The 19147-nt window shown below is 59.0% G+C and overlaps 1 protein-coding gene across 5 annotated transcripts in view; it reads left to right on the forward strand.

Annotated features, from left to right (window-relative positions):
• The window catches only part of Sdk2 (sidekick cell adhesion molecule 2), a 244285-nt gene that overhangs the window by 185909 nt on the left and 39229 nt on the right, over positions 1 to 19147 (forward strand). For all 5 annotated transcript variants that reach the window (XM_047546114.1, XM_047546116.1, XM_047546115.1 and 2 more), the window contains exons 19-33: positions 4635 to 4830; positions 4919 to 5017; positions 5354 to 5545; positions 6597 to 6718; positions 7074 to 7183; positions 7287 to 7437; positions 9713 to 9950; positions 10606 to 10721; positions 11709 to 11898; positions 13323 to 13421; positions 14306 to 14500; positions 14938 to 15139; positions 15602 to 15705; positions 16195 to 16265; positions 17638 to 17773. In XM_047546114.1, the coding sequence (XP_047402070.1) occupies positions 4635 to 4830; positions 4919 to 5017; positions 5354 to 5545; positions 6597 to 6718; positions 7074 to 7183; positions 7287 to 7437; positions 9713 to 9950; positions 10606 to 10721; positions 11709 to 11898; positions 13323 to 13421; positions 14306 to 14500; positions 14938 to 15139; positions 15602 to 15705; positions 16195 to 16265; positions 17638 to 17773 (2221 nt within the window). The remainder of the gene's footprint in view (positions 1 to 4634; positions 4831 to 4918; positions 5018 to 5353; positions 5546 to 6596; positions 6719 to 7073; positions 7184 to 7286; positions 7438 to 9712; positions 9951 to 10605; positions 10722 to 11708; positions 11899 to 13322; positions 13422 to 14305; positions 14501 to 14937; positions 15140 to 15601; positions 15706 to 16194; positions 16266 to 17637; positions 17774 to 19147) is intronic.

Consider the following 19147-nt stretch of genomic DNA (forward strand, 5'->3'; position numbering starts at 1 on the left):
TTGGTTTCTTTGCTCCAGGATGTAAATGAGGGCCACACGGTTGCAAGCAGTTGGGATTTTTTTAAGGTCTCAGTTGATCTGTATATTCTCTCTCTCTCTCATCTCTTTCTCTTTTTTCTTATAATTTATTGGGTGAAGAAATGTAGTCATTTGTCCTACGGAATTTTCTGCAGCCTGGATTTTGCTGATTGCATCCCGGGGGGTCATTTAACACATTCCTCTCAACACTGTATTTGCCGTGAATTGGAATGTAGCACCACGGACTGGTCGGACTCAGGGTCAATTTCTCTCTCTCTCTCCCCCTCCCCCCTCCCCCCTCCCCCCCCCCTCTCATCCTAGATGGTGTTGTGTATTTCTATCAAAAGCCAAGTCCGACTGTCTCTCATGGTGATATCCGTGGCTGTCAATGGCCCTCAGATGATCTATTATTTCAGCAGGGGTTGCAAAATCGGGATAGGAAAACGCCATCATGGCCTTTTGATTTATTAGCTGAAATGCTTTTTAGAAAAGAATGTTCCCTTGATTGACTTTTTGGCCATCTGAACATTGAGTTCATTTAGCCTGAAAAGTAAAGCAGAGGCTCCATTCTTTTCCATTTCTTAACAATTTTCAGTATAATGAATTGGTCCCATCATATCCTCTAAGGTGACAAGTGAATTCGGGATGGACGGGGAGGGGGACTGTCTGGCTTTTGTCTTGCTTCTCATAGTATGATTATGCACGTAAGGACTGTTAGCACCTCTGATGTGTGTCCATCCACTGCCGTTATTATTCTTCTTGGTGCCACGTTGACCACCCTTCAAGTTCATTCCTCAGTCCTTGAACATGGCCCGGGAGTCTGGCGGCCTCCTTGCTGTATGATAAGATGTTCCAAGTTATAGAAATGTCCTTCCTCGTGCCGGGGATTAGCCATTTCTTCCCGGCACTGGGGTTCCTTTTAGAAGGAAGTGACCATTTGACACCACAGTCCGGGCACCAAGGCACTGCTTGATCCAGGATGGTTATTGTCCCTAGACCCCATTCAGGGTCAGAGGAGGAAATGCATTTTTTTTTTAAGATAAAATGCCTACTGATACTTCCTTTTCCATTTCAGGACTCCAAGCTTTTTAATAATCTCACTGGTCTTTTTAATAATCTCATAACTCTTTTCTCCATACTGAAAATTCAATTCCTGCACCAGCCGCGTAATTACCCACCTACTTCACCCCACAAGCTCGTACCGCAGTCTCAGAATAGTAATAGGAGCAGGTTGAAGACTGAAAATAGTTTGAGAAGATGCAGTCCTTTTTGCTCTTAGGGTCTATCCCGAGAGGGATGCGCTCCGCACGCTCGGCATGATTTCGCTACAGCTCGATACCCTATTAGGTTCATTGAATTCATTTTGTTTTCGATTTTGGGGGGATTGATTTTTTTTTAATTTAATTTTGTTCCATAATTATGTACACTATTTACATAGCTCTGAAATCAAATCCACAAAGCCAATTCCAAGAGCTCCATCCTCCGTCCCGCTCTCTCTCTCTTCCCAGAGGTTGGAGTGTTCCGGTTTGTTTGATTGCTTTTCTCATTCTGCTTATATTTAAAAAGCAGGTGCATGCATACATATAAGCGTGTGTCCTCTCCCTCCTAGGTAAATGACAGCGCGTTCTCTCCACTCTCTGCACCCTGCATTTTAACGTGATTATTATTGGCAGTACATCTGGAGGTCCCTCCATTGAAGCATTCGAATGCCCATCTCCCTGGGTCCTTTTTTAAATCCATATGTACCCCACCCATCCTGTCGTCAGGTAACCAGCCCCCTGGTCTGGGTCACTTGATCTATAACCAGCCTTTCCATGGTGGTCAGAGTAGTGCATGCAGCTCTCTGTATTCCCACAGCATAGCCCTGAAATGGACACCTGGAAATGAGATTGTTAGGTCAAAGGGTACATGTGTCTGCCGTTTTGCTACTTTTGCCAAATATTCCCCATTCAACTTATTTTTTTTAATTTTTTAGAAAATAGCCAGGTGCAGTGGCACATGCTGGTGATCCCAGCAGCTCCAGAGGCTGAGGCAGGAGGATGGCGAGTTCAAAGCCAGCCTCAGCAACTTAGTGAGGCCCTAAATAACTCAGCAAGACCCTGTCTCTACATAAAGTGTCATAAAAAGGGCTGGGGATGTGGCTCAGTGGTTAAGTGTCCCTGGGTTCAGTGCCCATTAAAAAGAAAGAAAGAAAAAATTTAGAAATACACGTATATGATCACATGAACGAGCTCCCGTCAGAGCGTCCTCCTGCCTGCGCCTTCTCCATCTGCCTGGTTCCACTTCACCCAGCTCAGGGCTGCCCACCTCCGTGACCGCAGCTGGTGGCTTCCCACGTGTCCCTGCACCAGGAGCCGGGGGCCCAACACTTTCTCCAGGACCCCCATCCAGCAGGGTGGCTAACGCTCTCCCCCATCTAGCCAGGGCCCAGAGGGGAGGAGCAGCTTTCCCAGGTCACACAGTAAGTGACAGAGCTGGGCTCAGTTTTAGGGGTCCCACCTCCAGGCTGTCTCCTACCCCCCCTGTGATGGCTGCACATTCTCTGTCCCCCAAACCCTCAGTTATGGGTTTTCTCCACTGTAAGGGCAGCTGCCTGCCAGGAACCACCTTGTCCTGCAGTCCACACCCCAGAGCAGATGGCTAGAAGCAGCCATGGCTCTGCCACTTGGTGGGCTTGGACATAGGGTGTGGAGCTCTAGGTGACCAAGTCCTTCTGACTGGGAATGAGCCCAGGGCCTCACACTCACCAGGCAAGGCTGGACCTTGGGGCTACCTCACAGCGCCCTTCTTTGTCCTCCTTTCCTTTCCCAGTCCTTTTTGAAGGACTTTATTTTGAGACAGAGTCTGGATAAGTTGCTGAGGCTGGCCTCGAGCTTATGATCCTCCTGCCTCAGCCTCCTGAGTCTCTGGGCTCACAGTGTGCACCACCAGGCCTGGCTATGACATCCCTATTGTTGTCCTCAAGACCATACTTCGGTCACCCTGCGCGCTTCCTTTGGGCCATTTTGGGGGCCAAGACCCAGTGATATTGTCTTAAGGCCCATATAAAGACTTTCTTTTTCTTTTATTTCTTAAAAAAATAGTAGTGATTGTAATTGGCTGAATCCCAATAAAATAATATTTACCCAAATTTTACACTTGCTGGGGAACACACCACACAATTAATTCCAACAGCGTAATTAATTCAAATTTACATTAATTAAATTAAATTAAAACATTAAACTTGTTTCTTCATCTACTCCAAAGAAGTTCGGCAATTTAATTGCTATGAAACAAGATAACTGAAATAAAGAGGATATTTAACATACTTATTAAATGCCACTTAGTATTTCTGATTAGTATTTTTAGGGTCTAATTAGTGTCTAATTAACTGGCTATAGGCTATCTTTTCACAATACCAATTAAATTTCAAAACATCCTTTGTAAACACTCAGGCCCGAAAAGGGGAAGATTGAGCATCGTATGGGCGTGAGTTAATCGGGAGACGCGGGCGTGGTATTGTTTTATATCTATAAATACCCGTGCTTATGAAAACTCACCAAGTGTAGCTTTTCGCCATTAATTGCTATTTAATCAACTTCAAATAAATGAGGAATCTCTGAGACCAGCTGTCATTGTTGGAGACAGATGAAGGGCCCAGAAAACAAGCCCGGGGGTGAGGCAGCAGGAGGCAGGGCGAGGGGGCCAGCCTGGGCAGCCCATGGGGTACGCAGGGAGTGTGCATTCCCAGGTGGGGTGCTTGCCAACACCCCAGCTCCAGGTGACCGTGAGACTGGAATCCTGGTGCGGAGCCACAGCCGGAGGATAAGAGACACCCACAGGCCAAAGTTCCCAGCTCAGGGGCCAGTTGGCCACACCTGTAATCCCAGAGACTCCCAAGGCTAGGGCAGAAGGACGTCAAGTTCAAGGCCAGCCTGGACAACTTAGTGAGATTCTGTCTCAAGATTTAAAAAAAATTCTGGAGACATAACTCAGCAGTAGAGTGCCCCAAGTTCAATCCCTGTACCACACAAAATAATAATGATGAAGTTCCCAGCTTTGTGAGAAGTGAGCCTTGGAAAACTCCAGGGAGAGCTGCCCCCAGCCCACAGGGAGAAAGATGTAAGAGTGCAGGGGTTGGCATCTGAGACCTTCAGCTTCCCCCGGGCTGTGTGACACAGCCAAAGTCACAGCCTCTCTGAGCCTTGGTTTCCTCATCTGTAAAATAAAAGGCCAGCTTCTTAGATACGCAACCCGTGCATTTGCGCAGGGCTCTAGCTAAACGCTGTGGCTGTCACCTCGGGATTCTTTTTGAACAAGGATCCCTTCGTTTAGTTTTATACTGAGCCTGCAAGTTACGGACCTGGTCCTGGTAAAATGCCTCCTTCCAGGGGTCCCTGTGGGAGTTGGGGACAGACACTCACGGGAAGCACCCAGCCTGTACCTTGCCCAGAGTCAGAGGCTCAAGAAACAGAGCAGCACATCAGAGTGAACACACAGGGCACAGGCCTCTGGAGCCTGCGGGCTGCCCACGCTGCCTGTCCCTTCCCTGGGACGAGGGACCCCGGGACCTGGGCTCCTGGACACTGTCCACCGGCCCAGCCTCTCCTGGAACGTTCTTGCTGGCCTGTCCCCAGCTGATCGCCTGGGAGCCCGAGCAGGAAGAGGAGGTCACCATGGTGACTGCCCGGCCCAACTTCCAAGACAGCATCCACGTGGGCTTCGTGTCGGGGCTGAAGAAGTTCACGGAGTACTTCACCTCCGTGCTGTGCTTCACCACCCCCGGGGACGGGCCCCGCAGCAGCCCCCAGCTGGTGCGCACCCACGAGGACGGTAGGTGCCCGCCGCGCGGCCCCGGCCCGCCCAGCAGCCCTGCTGCCCTGCAGGCCGTCCCGCACTGACTGGCCCTCTTGGGGAACAGTGCCCGGGCCTGTGGGACACCTGAGCTTCAGTGACATCCTGGACACCTCGCTCAAGGTCAGCTGGCAAGAGCCCGGGGAGAAGAATGGCATCCTCACAGGTAGGCACCAGGTGCCCCTCCCCAGGGCGCGGTCGGTCCCAGAGAGGCCAGCTGGTCCATGCCTGCCGTGGGGCTGGCCTTCCCCTGAGGGACGCTGAGACTACTCAGGGAGGCTCCCCGGTCCCTCGTCCACCCCAGGGGCTCCGTCCAGCTCCCCCAGGACTGCAGGGGCTGCCATGAGGATGTGCCCACTCTGAGGTCCCCAGCCCTAGGCCAGCAGCTCCCACCTCCCGGGACCCCCTGTTCCCAGCGTGGGGGGGACAGTCCAGCTGGTGGAGAAGAGGCAGCCAACCAGGGGGGCCCAGCGAGCTCAGGCCCCCACCGGGCTGCCCCCAGGGTACCGGATCTCCTGGGAGGAGTACAACCGGACCAACACCCGCGTGACCCACTACCTGCCGAACGTGACCCTGGAGTACCGCGTCACCGGCCTGACCGCGCTCACCACCTACACCATCGAGGTGGCCGCCATGACCTCCAAGGGCCAGGGCCAGGTGTCAGCCTCCACCATCTCCTCCGGGGTGCCTCCAGGTGGGTGGGGCCCTGCTGGGGAAGCGCTGCCTGCGGGAACGCTGGCCTTCCTCCCCCAGAGCCTCCCCTCCCCTGTGGTCTCTAGGAGGAGGCCCGGGGCTCGCTGAGCCTCCTCACCGCCCTCTGCGAGGCAAAGGCTTGGTCTGGCCGCCACCTGCCCTGCAGCAGCCTCTCTGGTTCAGGGGAATTCTCACTGTCACCCAGAAATTCCAGAAGGGTCAGCTGGGCGGGGGTGGAGGGCCAGCTGAGGGCTGGTCTCAGCTTTGCAACCTGGGGCAGGCCAAGCATCCCCTCTGTGCCTCAGTGTCCCCCTCTGCATACATGGGGACATGGACCAGACAACCATGTAGTTGTGTCCAGATCCATAAGCCTGGGCAGTGGGACCTGACCGGAGTCCCGGGACTGCCCATGCAGAGAGCTGAGGCACCAGGGCTTCTGCGACGACTTGGGTCAGTAGGACTGACAGATATTATGTGGAGCTCACTAAGGGCTTTATAGACATCAGCTCATCAAATCCTCATGTCGACCCTGAAGTGGGTGTTGTCAGTATCATCTCCACTTTACTGAGGCACAGAGAGGTGGGTAAATTGCCCACAGACACACAGCTTCTAAGTGGTGAAGTTGGATTCAAACTCAGTCCACCCCCAGGGTTCTCAGTTGGAAAAGAGGAGCTGCCTCCCATCCCCTGCCCCGCCCCATCCCATCCCTCTCAAGTCCTCAACCACTGTTGAGTGTGGGAGGGTTGGAAGGTGGGGTGCAGGTGGAGGAGAGGCTTGGTTTTGGGCTGCCTCTGGCTCCCTCACAAGCATCTCACTCACACCCAAGTCTGCCAAGGGTGGCCCCTGGCATACGTGGCCCTGGGAGGTCCCCTCTGTCCCCAAGCTGTCAGCCACCTGGTATCAACATGGTGCCCCATAAGAAACACAGGGTCAGCCACACTTGTCCTGGGCCTCTCCAGGAACAGAGGATGCACGGCCCTCTCCACGCCCAGAGTCTGTCCCTGGAGAGCAGCACCCACCTGCACCTCCCCTATCCCATCTCCTCTTTCTAGAACTCCCAGGAGCCCCCACCAACCTGGGCATTTCCAACATCGGTCCCCGCTCCGTGACCTTGCAGTTCAGGCCGGGCTACGACGGGAAGACCTCCATCTCTCGCTGGCTGGTGGAAGCTCAGGTGAAGCCTGCCGGGGGGCCCCACACAGCCCCCAGCTCGGATTTACCTGGTTCAGGGTCACTGGGCTTTAGGAGCAGGCCAGGGTGTTTTGGAGAATCTCCCGGGAGCTTGCTCCAGGCACAGATGCCTGGCTCCACCTTCAGGGAGTCTGCTGGGTGCTTTTGGCCAACATTCCCGGCTCTGCTGCCGGGGGTCTCTGATCACACCTGTGGTCATGTGTAGGGGCCTGGAAAGTCGTCACCCCCAATTGGTGCCCTCCGCCTAGCCCTGGGATTCCAACCAGGACTTCCCCGGGAGCTGGGCTCAGCACCTCGGCGCTGCAGTCTAGACCCGCTAAGGGTCGCCCCTTTTCCAGGTGGGCGTGGTCGGGGAGGGAGAGGAGTGGCTGCTGGTCCACCAGCTCAGCAACGAGCCCGACGCCCGCTCCATGGAGGTGCCGGACCTCAACCCCTTCACCTACTACAGGTGAGGCGTGGGCTGGGCGTGGCCTGGGCGATGGGCGTGGCCTGGGCGATGGGCGTGGCCTGGGTTCTGCTGGTACCATCCGGCTTATCTCACCCCACCCCAGCTTCCGCATGCGCCAGGTGAACATCGTAGGCACCAGCCCGCCGAGCCAGCCTTCTAGAAAGATCCAGACCCTCCAGGCACCCCCTGACATGGCCCCAGCCAACGTGACGCTGCGCACAGCCAGTGAGACCAGCCTGTGGCTCCGCTGGATGGTGAGGCCCCAAGGGCGTGGGGGGGAGGGGGCTGGGGGGGACTGGGGGGGGACATCCCTGACCCCCACCTCCCTGTAAAGCCGTCTAGGCTCAGAGGGGTCATGCGAAGAATACCTATGCCCCCTCTCTCTACTTATTTTTATTTCTTTTTTAAAAAAGTAACTATATATATACATATGTGTGTGTGTGTGTATATATATATATATATATGATATATATATATAAATATTTTTTTTAATTTATTTACTTCTGTACTTACCTGGTAAACTGCCTGATAATCAACCATGGCCAAATGAATCAGTGCCCCATGGGAGAGGAAGAAGCCGGAAAATACTATTTACTGAGTGTTGCCAAGTGCCAAGCGTTTTAAATTTCCTCTTATATTTAATCATTTCAGGAACTATACAAAGGGCACATTATCATCCCAATTTACAGCTAAAAAAAAAAAAAAAAAAAAAAACAAGACTCAGAGAGGCCACGAACTTGCCCTTGGCCACTTAGCTCCCACAGTGAGTCTGGATTGAGAGGTTTCCCTCTGCACTCAGTCGGAGAGTGAGCACTGGCCGCTGAGCTGGAGGGGGCCCCGGAGGGCATGAGATTGTTACCTGGTGACCCTGCAGGAGGCAGCCGGCTAACAGCTGGAGCTCCCTCTCCTGCCAGGTGCTTTATTCAGAGTCAGGCTTTGAACCTCTCAGCAGGCTTGTGACAGCAGGGTGTTCCCCGTTTTGGAGAAGAGGAAACTGGGGCAGAGAGAGGTCGGATAGCCTGCCCAGGACCCTCAGGTCCTCCCACACCCCCCACTTCACAGCAGAGCTGGGTCCCAACCCCGGGAGTCCACCTCCCAAGCCACAGCCCCGGCCACCAGCTCCACTGCCCGGGGTCCAGGTCTCACTGCAGGCCTCCCTGTGCAGCTGAGTGGCAGTCCCAGGGGCTGGTGGAGCAAAGGAGGATTCCTAGGGGAAGGTGGGCAGCAGCCCCGCCTCCTGGGCTCCTTGGAGAACCCAGAACCCCGCACTGAAAGAGCCGGCCGGCCGGCACTGGCCCTGGCCCCCCGGGCCACACCACCTTTATCCCCACGAAGATCTCCAAGGCACCGCGTGCAAAGCACAGCTTGCCAGGACCTGCTTCACCGAGGTGGCCAGGCGCACGGACCTGGCTGCCTCTCACTCAGGGACACAACCTGACGGATGGCTGTCCCCCGCGTAGGCATTAATAGTCTCAAGGCCAGAGGCCAGCACCGAGCAGACCTGTCTGAGGGGTGGCAGCCTTTCCTTACCTTGCTTGCGCCCCACACCCAGCCCCGCGGGCTCTCCACTTCCCCCTCCTGAGTCTCACTTGGAGGTTTCCAAATCCAGAAAGGTCACAGTCCCAGGCAGGGAGGGTGGAGAGCCATGTCTCCATCCTGCGGCCAGCGCCTCTCAGGCCCGCGACCTTGGGCTCTCAGACCTGCCGAGTGTGCTCTGATGGTCTCTGGTCCACTTCACTAAGTGTCTGCAGAAGGCCAGGCGGGCAGGAGGGATGCGTGTGGTCAGCCCGTGAGCCAGGACAGGGGAGGAATTGGGTAGAGTGGCTTCCAACGTGGTGAGCGGTGGACCGCGGGTCCTGGGGAGGCCGACCAGGAGGACCACAGACAGCCCAGCTCCACTGTCTTACTGGGAGGAGTGAAGGCCAGCGCTCGGCTCCCGGCTCATGGACACTGGCCAGGTTCATCCAAACAACCTGGACCCAGGGACCACAGCCCCTCTGGCCTCGTGCTAATACCTGGGCGAGGAATCTCCCTTTTCTTTGGTGAGCCTTGAACTCGAGGGAAGCTAAACGTGAATCAGGAGAGACAGAGGTGTGCTGGACGGCAGGACTTCCTGGCAGTGGGAGGGGCCCCACACATGTGCCCATGTCCCCTCGCCTTGCTCGGCCTCCAAGGGCGGCCTGAGTCGAGGCCAGGAGTGGCGGACAACTCCATAAAGTGTGTGTTGGCGCCCGAGGCAGGGAGCTGGGCGGGGGGAGAGCCAGAGCTCTCCTCAGAGGACCCCATCCCTGGAGAGGGTCACACGCGAGCTGCATGCACAGCAGAGACGGCTGCTCCCTCTCGGTGCCTGGAGTGGAGAGGCGGAGGGATCAGAGACCACCACCCAGCCAGGCGGGCAGAGCGCCTGTGGTGGACGCCAACACCTGGCCAGTGGGCCGGGTCGCCTGAAGGCCGGGGAGAGGCGCAGGCCCTGTGCCCGGGCAGCCCGCCCTGCACGGTGTCCAGGCCTCACAGCTGTGCCCCCCGCAGCCCCTCCCTGAGATGGAGTACAACGGGAACCCCGAGTCCGTGGGCTACAAGATCAAGTACAGCCGGTCGGACGGCCAGGGCAGGACGCTGAGCCACGTGGTGCAGGACCGGGCGGAGCGGGAGTACACCATCGAGGACCTGGAGGAGTGGACGGAGTACCGCGTGCAGGTCCAGGCCTTCAACGCCATCGGGAGCGGGCCCTGGAGCCCCACGGTGGTGGGCAGGACCCGGGAGTCAGGTACCCGTCCCTCCGCCCTCGGGCTGGCCAAGCGCCCGGGAGGCCTGAACCATCCAGACGCCACCCAAGCAGCTCCCCTCCACTCAGAGCAGGGATGACCCGGTGCCTGCCCGTCTCCACCAGGGCCCCCACTGCAGGGCTGCTCTGCAGGAGAGCCTGGCGGCCAGACCGTGCAAACAGCCCCTCCCACCCTCAGCCTGAACCCCGCCGCCCAGCAGGGCCAGGGGAGCCTAAGATGAAGTTCCAGGGAAGGGTTTGCTCTCAGAACATTCCAGAAACATAACCAGCAGCTCCGAGGGGTCACCCAGCGAATAGGAGTCCTGGTCTACAGGGAGTCCTCGGGTGTCTGCACCCAGGCCACCGCCCATGGCCCCTTTTCCTTGACCGGGAGCTTCTGGGCCTCCCTCGTCCCCCACCCCACCCTCCTCGCTGCACTGGTAGGAAGCGCAAGCTCACTGAGGTCAGTCGGAGCAGAGGACAGTCGGGGGGCAAATCCGAAGCCAGAAACAGCATCTGGACAGCCCAAACCCAAAGACCTCAGAGCAGGGCCATGTTTTCTGGAGCTGGCTTGCCCACCCCTCACCCTGCCCACCTCCCTCCTCTGTGGAGGGACTCCAGGCCTCAGCTCTCGCTCTCCACTCCTTTCCTCCCTCAGTCCCGTCCTCTGGCCCCACCAACGTGTCGGCGCTGGCCACCACCTCCAGCAGCATGCTGGTGCGCTGGAACGAAATCCCAGAGGCCGACCGCAACGGGCTTGTGCTGGGCTACAAGGTGAGTCTCAGGTCGACGGAGGGTGGGGTGGGGAGACAGGTCCTCAGGGTTGTGCCCCTTCTTCCAAGAGGCCATGCTAGGGGGTCCTAGCCTTGCTGTCAGCTCTGCTGGGCCCAGGTTCTGTTATTGTAGTTGTCAGGTTTTCATTACCACAACAAAACACCTGGGACAGGCTCACTTATAAAGTAAAGAGGTTTGTTTAGCTCACTGTTGGGGAGGCTCAAGGACATGGCATCTGCATAGGCTCAATTCTGGTGAGGGCCTCTCAACTGTGTCACTTTGTGACTGATGGCCACAGAAGGAGCTTGTGATCACATTTTGATCACAGCTGGGTACAAGGAGCCAGGGAGAGCTGAGCAGGGCCAGGCTCAGGCCTCTGTAACAGTCTCCCTTGGGAGCTCCCAAGGGGTCACATGAGAGCTATGTCAGTCTTGCCTGAGGTCAGGGTCTCACTAGGAGTCCCATCTGGTGAGGACCCGGCATGCCATGCATGGGCCCTGGAGGGAAAAAGGAAATCCAAACTGTAGCCTTCCATTGCCTTCTGGAATTTTCTTTTTCTTTTTTTTTTTTTTTTTTTTTTGGTAGCAGGGATTGAACTCAGGGGCACTCGACACTGAGCCCCATCCCCAGCCCTGTTTTGTATTTTATTTAGAGACAGGGTCTCACTGACGACTTAGCGCCTTGCTTTTGCGGAGGCTAGCTTTGAACTCACAATCCTCCTGCCTCAGCCTCCCGAGCCACTGGGATTACAGGCGTGCGCCCCCGCACCTGGCTGGAATTTTCTTAAAGCTGTGCTGCTCCTCAGGGACCGTCCAGCTCTACAGCTGCATGATCCCCGTGTCCCCGGCCCTCTGGGTGCATGAGTTCTGCAGTTATCCGTGTCCCTTGGGTCACTCCGAGGAGCCCGTCTGCCTGCCCCGTCCCCACACGCCCTGCTCCTGGGGTGGGACCCTCTCCTGAGGTCCTCCCTGTGCCGGGCCCTGGCAGGTGATGTACAAGGAGAAGGACTCCGACTCCCAGCCTCGGTCCTGGCTGGTGGAGGGCAACGCGTCCCGCAGCGCCCAGCTCACAGGCCTGGGCAAGTACGTGCTGTACGAGGTCCAGGTGCTGGCCTTCACACGCATCGGGGACGGCAGCCCCAGCCACCCCCCCATCCTGGAGCGGACGCTGGACGATGGTGAGTCCAAATCCCAGCGAGCCCGGGAAGACCAGGAGGGGCCGCCCTTCCTCCTGTCCGCCCAGCCTGCCCCTGGCATCCCGCTCTGCCCGAGGGAGCCAGGGCCTCAGCCTCCTCCTGTGGGGAACGGGTCACTAGGGGCTACCAGGTCTGCAAGGGGACCCTGATCACAGCCTGTGTGTCCTCCAGGACGGTCGGAGAGCTGATTGTATCTCTTGGTCTCTCTCCAGGGCAAGTACGGAGCGGGGACTTGGCTCCCGTTTTGATCTCTCTCTTGCCTGGGGCAGGTTTGCTCTGAGTAAAGTCTGTGAGAAAGTCTTGATTTTTCCTGGACAGGAGCCTCCTGGTTCTGTTTGAAAAAAAAAAAAAAAAAAAAAAAAAAACTGCAGGAGCCGAGAACTAGCGTTCACCTCTAGCAAAGCCTCGGGTCCAGGCTGACCCAGGGGTCCTGCGCCCCTCCCTCTCCCTCACCCACCCCCGTCCTGCCCCCACGAAAATGCACAGTCCAGACGGGAGTGGAGGAAGCCAGTGCAGATGTGTGGACCCTCTAAAGTTATGAATCAAGCTGATGAGCTGTTCTGTCCTCCTGCCTGGACAAATATACCCAGATAATGACCAGGAAGGCCAGGGTCAGGCTTGGAAATGGCCCCCCTCTTGGCATCCTGTGTTGGAATGAGGCATCACAGGAAGAGCCCCCTGCCCCGCCCACCCGCACCATTCAGCGTCCATCCACACCCCCAGAACAGCTGCCCTTGACCATCCCTGGGGTCAAGGGTGCAGTCTGCCCTCAGGAGGTGGATCTGAGGACCCTGGAAGCATGCTGGCGGTGTCTGAGCAGGGAATTCCAGAGTCCCAGGATTCCAGAGCATGATCTAGAGAGAGGGATCATGCAGGCTCAGGGTGGGCGCTTACTTACCACTGCCCCCCGGCCACCCCACGCAGGGCGGAGGGACATCAGAGCAGGGCCTTCTAAAACAGACGGACTGGCTGGCGTGTAGTCAGGGCAGAGGCTTGCCTACTCAAAGCCAGGCCGGGTTCCACCCTGGCACTGCAGCAGTCAGTAAATAACATTAAAAGACAAAGACAGGCCCAAGCCAGGGCCTGTTGTCCAGCTTCTAAGGGTGCGCACAGACCAAGAAAGCTGGAGCCCAGGTCCCTGCCATAGGACCCCTGCCGGAGGGCAGAACCCTCATCCTGCCTTCGAGTTCAGGCCCAGACCCCCGTCTCCAGGACGGAAGCCTCCCCAGCTCATTTTGTGTCACTGGCTCCTGACCTCGTGCAGGGCACCAGCAACTCTCCACACTCACTCACTGAGCCACACGGAGCGGCCCTGTCCCCCTCCACCCACCGGTCTCCCCTGCTGCAGCTGGACAGGGTGGGGGCTGAGCAGAGCCTGTCAGCCTTCTCCCCTGTGTCCCCTCCAGTCCCAGGACCACCCATGGGCATCCTGTTCCCGGAAGTGAGGACCACATCCGTGCGACTGATCTGGCAGCCCCCGGCTGCCCCCAACGGGATCATCCTGGGTAAGCCTGGCCCCTCCGGAGCCCCGTCTGCAGGAAGGAGGGGGAGGCACGTTCAGTGCTGGCGGGAGGGAGCCAGGGCCTCAAGTGTCGCAGCTCCTTGAGAAGGGGACCCGCGTCCCATTTCCCCCGCTGAAAGTTACTGCCCAGTGCATGATCTGATCTCCAAGCACACTGGCCCGCTTCCTGCCTCCAGTGCCCGTCCTCAGGCTCTGAGCACCTTGAGAACCTTGGCTGCTGTTCCTGGGGGGCCCAGTGGGGGGCGCTCACAGCTGGGGACAGGGCCTGTGCTGGGGAGGGAGGCCGCAGACCGGAGGTCCACTGTCGGCTCCAGGTTCCCTCAACACACTCCAGGGCTGGAGGCAGAGCGTCCGCAAGTCTGCTCCTCCCGCAGCCTCCGCACCTCACCTTTAAAATGGTGGCTTGCCAGGCATGGAGACCCACGCGTACCTGTGGTCCCAGCCACTCAGGAGGCTGAGCAGGAGGGTTGCTTGAGCCCAGGGCTTCCAGGCCAGCCTGAGCAACATGGCCAGACCCAGTCTTGAAACAATCAAAAATAAACCAGAGAATACACACTCACTAGCACAAACGGTGTTTGCACGCGTGCTCTGGATGCACCCCAGGCCCGCAGACAGTGGGCAGGGGCCTCAGTGCTTTAGCCCAGAAGGACCCGGGCTGGAACTCCAGCCCAGCCGCCCACCAGCAGGGGTCCCAGATACTGTGCACACCCCCAGGGCCACCTCCCCACGCGGCAGCTGAGGTCCATGAGTGACCACGAGGGCTCCAAGCAGATGGACCCAAGCCCAGCGCCCAGGTGCAGACGCTGCTGGGGCTGAGGAAGGAAGCACCCTGCCCTCCAGCGCCACCCTCTCCCTCCTTGCCCACAGCCTACCAGATCACGCACCGGCTCAACGCGACCACCGCCAACACCGCCACCGTGGATGTGCTGGCGCCCAGCGCCCGCCAGTACACAGCCACGGGCCTCAAGCCAGAATCAGTCTACCTGTTTCGCATCACAGCCCAGACCCGCAAAGGCTGGGGAGAGGCAGCCGAGGCCTTGGTGGTGACCACGGAGAAGAGAGGTGACCAGCCGCCCTTGGGGGCTGGGGAGGTCTAAGGGCAGGGATCAGGGGGCCAGGTCCTGACCTGGAGTGAGCTCCAGCCGGGTGGGGTGTCTCATACCTGCAGTCTCAGCAGCTCGGGAGGCCGAAGCAGGAGGATCGCAAGTTCACGCCCAGCCTGGGCAGTGTAGCAAGGCTCTAAATTTAGCGAGACCGTCTCTAAATAAAAAAATAAACAGGGCAGGGGTGCGGCTCAGTGTAAAGTGCTCCTGGGCCCAAGGAAGGAAGGACAGTGGTCGGCCCCAGAGATGAACTCCCGGCACTCGAGCGGCCTGGGCCGGTGTCTGATTGGGAGGCGGAGGTGCTGGCTGCTGGGCGGGGACCACACAGGGCACCCGAGAGCATGGAAGTGGGGGGCACTGCCTCACCTGCCCCGCCCCGCCCCTCGCCTCCCCCAGACCGCCCGCAGCCCCCCAGCAAGCCCACCGTGCAGCAGGAGGACGTGAAGGCGCGCAGCGTGCTGCTGTCCTGGGAGCCGGGCAGCGACGGGCTGTCCCCGGTGCGCTACTACACCATCCAGACCCGCGAGCTGCCCAGCGGCAGGTGGGCGCTGCACTCGGCCTCCGTGAGCCACAACGCCTCCAGCTTCACGGTGGACAGGTGAGGCGGTCCCCGTAGGGACGGCCGCAGACCCTGCTCCTCCCCACTCGGCCGGGGCCCTGGCCCTCCTGGAGCCGCTCGTCCGGCCTGGCGACCCCTCGACCGCGGCGTCTGCTGCCCTCGTGGCTGACCTCAGGAAGGAAGGGCAGCCTGCAGACCCCGAGAGCTTTAAGACGGGAGGGAGGGGTGGATCCTCTGTGACTGCCTGGCCTTCCCAGCAGGGGCCTGGGGCCTGGGGACCTGTGGCTCATTGTTGCAGCTAAAGGGCCCCCATGCAGGCCTGGTCTGGGGTCTCGGCCCCAACCCGACCCCTCTGTAACAGAGTTCCTTTCTGAGCCTCAGTGTTCCCATCTGTCTGGGGGGTCTTCCCCGCTTCCCTGAGCAGGATAGATCAGTGAGACCCCGTGGCAGACGCAGGAGCCTCGGGAGATCCTCTGTCACTGAACCCCATACCTCCCACAGGCTCAAGCCCTTCACGTCCTACAAGTTCCGAGTGAAGGCCACCAATGACATTGGGGACAGCGAATTCAGCGAGGAGTCGGAATCGCTGACCACCCTGCAGGCCGGTCAGTGCTGCCTGCCCCACTTGGGTCTCTTGCTGTTGGCCCCTGGCTGCTTCCTGGAACTGAGGGTTCTCTTCTAGTGGGGACGGCCCTCTGAAGGTGAAAGGCCACTGGCTGCTGGGCCCTTCCAGCTCCAGGGAGGAATCCCACGGGGTTGGGGCCAGAGGGGACTTGGCCAGGGGCTCAGGTCCCGGACCCAGCCTGACATTCAAACTGCATCCTTCAGATGCCCCACAGGCTACCAAGGGGCAGCCCGAGAGGCCCGTGGCTCTCTCTGGGGCAGAGTGGGAGGCTTGGGACCCACTGCTTTGGACTGGGGTCCATCTCTCCCTCTACACTGCAGCCCTTTGTTCTGCAGAAGTTGGGTTGGTGAGCATACGGGTGACTTAAGAGGGACCTGCCCATCGGTCCAGCATCAGCAGAGTCTGGACCCCATGGGCGCCATAGGGCTACAGCTCCAGCCCCCGGAGCCCACTGTCTGTCTCCCCACAGCCCCGGATGAAGCACCCACCATCCTCTCGGTGACGCCGCACACCACCACCTCCGTGCTGATCCGATGGCAGGTATGGCCAGCAGGCAGGCTGCCCCCCAGGGACTTGGCCAAGCTTTGCTCTGGGACCAGAAAGCCAGGGCTGCCTGGGACCCCAGGTTCTCTGCCCAGAGCACACGGAAAGTCACGGAACATTCCGCACATGCCCGCATGCACACCTGCTCCACTCTCCAGAGACACGCCAGGCAGGTGCCAGCGTCCTCTACTGCAGATGAGGACGGGGGTGCAGGAGGGGACGCATGTGGCCCCAGGTCACAGAGTTTGTGAGTGGCAGTCAGTTTATAAACCCATGTCTTTTACATCCTTGGGCAACAAAGCCCTTGGGACTCCCAGGATCTCGCAAGTCCCCAGAGCCAGCAGTCAGAGGAGGGATTTCCTGTGCCCGTGGCTGTGAGCAGGAGCCCACTGTCCACGTGGAGAAAGCACCCTCCTCTGTCCTCCAGCTGCCCGCTCTTTGGTGGGCACTGCTGTCCTTCCAGGGCCCAGGGATGACCATAGGTAAACCTCACAGACCAGTCTGCCCGTGAGTCCTGCCCTTCAGGGCCTCTGTGCCCTCCAAAGTCAGCCTTAGGCTCAGCAGGTCACCCAGGAGACCCCAAGGGGGCAAGCTCATGTCCCTGCTTCTCAGGGTCAGAGGAGCAGACGCCAGGTTTTGCCTGTGTGGGGCTGAGGCTCAGGCTCATTAAAGAGGGGACACCCCCCTTTAGTGGAAATGACCTGGTACAGCCAGGAGCAGGGGGCCAGGAGGGACCTGAGCAGATTGGGGCCGAGCTGGCAAAGGGGGCGGGGAAGCGCCGGCAACAGCCAGAGAAGCAATTAAGGGGCTAATAAAAGGCTGAACCATTTCAGCAGGTTTTTAAAAAGTGGTCTCATAAAAAAGTAGTTCCCACCTTCTCCAGAAGCCTGTTCAACTCAGCCATGGATGGGAGCGGAAAGCGAAGGGGAAAATGATGGGGGCGGGAAGGAGGAAAGGCGGCCCACGGAGCCGGGGAGGGCCCCGCTGGCAGCACATGCCCGCCAGGTGGTAGGGAGGGCTCGGCAGGCCTGGGGAGACCAGGGACAAGCTGAGGCACTTGCTGGCCAAGGGATGGCTGGTGTGTCCAGAATTGTACTTCCAGTGCTGTGTGATGACGAGCAAGTGTCTTGACCTCCCTGAGCCTCAGTTTACCTCCCTGTTGGAGGCGGTTGGTGGGAATCCTTGCCTCCCCGCCGGACAGGGAGTGCTGCACCTCACTGGAAATGCTTTGTGAATGGAAGGGGCTCCTGCAAATCTGGTTTCTTCCTGGTGGAGACCCAGTCCTCCCTCCCGGCGACAGGAGGCACGCTGGGGGAGAGGGTGGCAGGGGGCAAGCATGGTCGGGGCCCACTCATGTCTTATCCCACAGCCACCGGCTGAGGACAAGGTCAACGGCATCCTCCTGGGCTTCCGCATCCGGTACCGGGAGCTGCTGTACGAAGGCCTGAGAGGCTTCACTCTTCGAGGCATCAACAACCCCGGGGCCAAGTGGGCGGAGCTCACCTGTGAGTGACGCGCCAGGGGACGGGTGGGGTGGTGCACTCTCCTGCCTGTTCCCAAGCTCTCAGCTTCCTAAAGCCCTAACCCGACACCTGCCTCCCGCCCCTGTGTGCCTCGTCCCCCGTCCCCTCGCCTGCACCTGCTGGGTGTTTGCTGAGCACCTTGGATGCGCCCCAGACCCCGGGCACACCAGAGATGGAGACAAGGTCCCTGCCTCTTGGAGAAACTCTGAAAGAGGGGCTCAGGCCCTGGGCAGGGCAGCTGAGAGGGAGGCCACTCCAGGAGAGCCTGAGCAGGCTGGGGGAAGGACACCTGGCATTCCAGGTGAAGGAGGCTAACGGGACAGGAGAGGGGCTCTCTGCTTTTGAGGGACCGGCAGCCTCAGAAACCAGGTTGATCCCCCAGAGTGGCCGCCAAGGCCTCTCTCGTTCCGCGGGAAGTCACTGCCCTCCCTGGGGGCCTGGACTCCAACCAGCCCCCACAGGAGCAGGAAAGAGCAAGAGGCCCCCAGGAAAGCCCAGTGCAGGGCCATCAGCCAGGGACGCACAGTGGGAGGGCCGCTTTGGTGGCACGAGGGTGATGACTTGGCCAGGGAGGACTGAGGGGTCAGAGCCCGGGAGGCCAGTGGAGTCTGATGCGGTGGAGTAGCAAAAGCAGGAGGCCAGGGGTGGAACAGGCCGTCTGGGAGAGGACACACCTTGGTGTCCACTCCATGGGGCCCCACGGGATTCTGGAGCAGGAGGGAGGGCAGCAGGCGGGGCGCAGAGGACCTGGGTACCAGGGCTGGTGGACACTCACCAAGAGGGGAGCCGGCAGGAGCCAGGGGGGCGTCTGGGACCCTCCCCATGCCCTCCCCCACCGGCCCCGCCACGTCTCAGCGGCTATTAGCTGACGGCAGCTGATGGAGCCGGTAGACAGGGATCTGAGGGGAGAACAGAGGCTCCCCATCCTACGGCTGGGTTTTTTCCGCCAGCGTGGTCTGCTGTGATTTCACGCAGCCTGCGTGTAATGCACTCATATTTCCTGGTAGTAAAATTGTTTCTGGTTCATCTGAGGAAATTAACGACTCCAGTATTTCATGGTGATTTTCCAGGGGCTCTACCTAGAATCGGGAGAGTGAGTTGGGACCAGAGCGTCCCCCGAGCTGTCCGGGATGCCAGGCTCCAGGGGCCTCCTCGTGACCTTGGGCCAGGGCACCCCTGGGTGGGGCCGCGCTGTCCTGAGAGCTGTCCCCCGCGGCGTTCCCACCCAGACCCCGCCTCAGCCCAGGACGGCCGAGCGCGCGCCTGTTCCGCAGCCCTCTCCCGCCTCGGGGTTCCTGGGGGGACGTGTGCACTAACCTCCTCTGTCTGCTGTCTCCTCTGGCCCCCTCTGCTCCC

The sequence above is a fragment of the Sciurus carolinensis genome, chromosome 3 (assembly GCF_902686445.1).
Source record: "Sciurus carolinensis chromosome 3, mSciCar1.2, whole genome shotgun sequence".
NCBI lineage: Eukaryota > Metazoa > Chordata > Mammalia > Rodentia > Sciuridae > Sciurus > Sciurus carolinensis.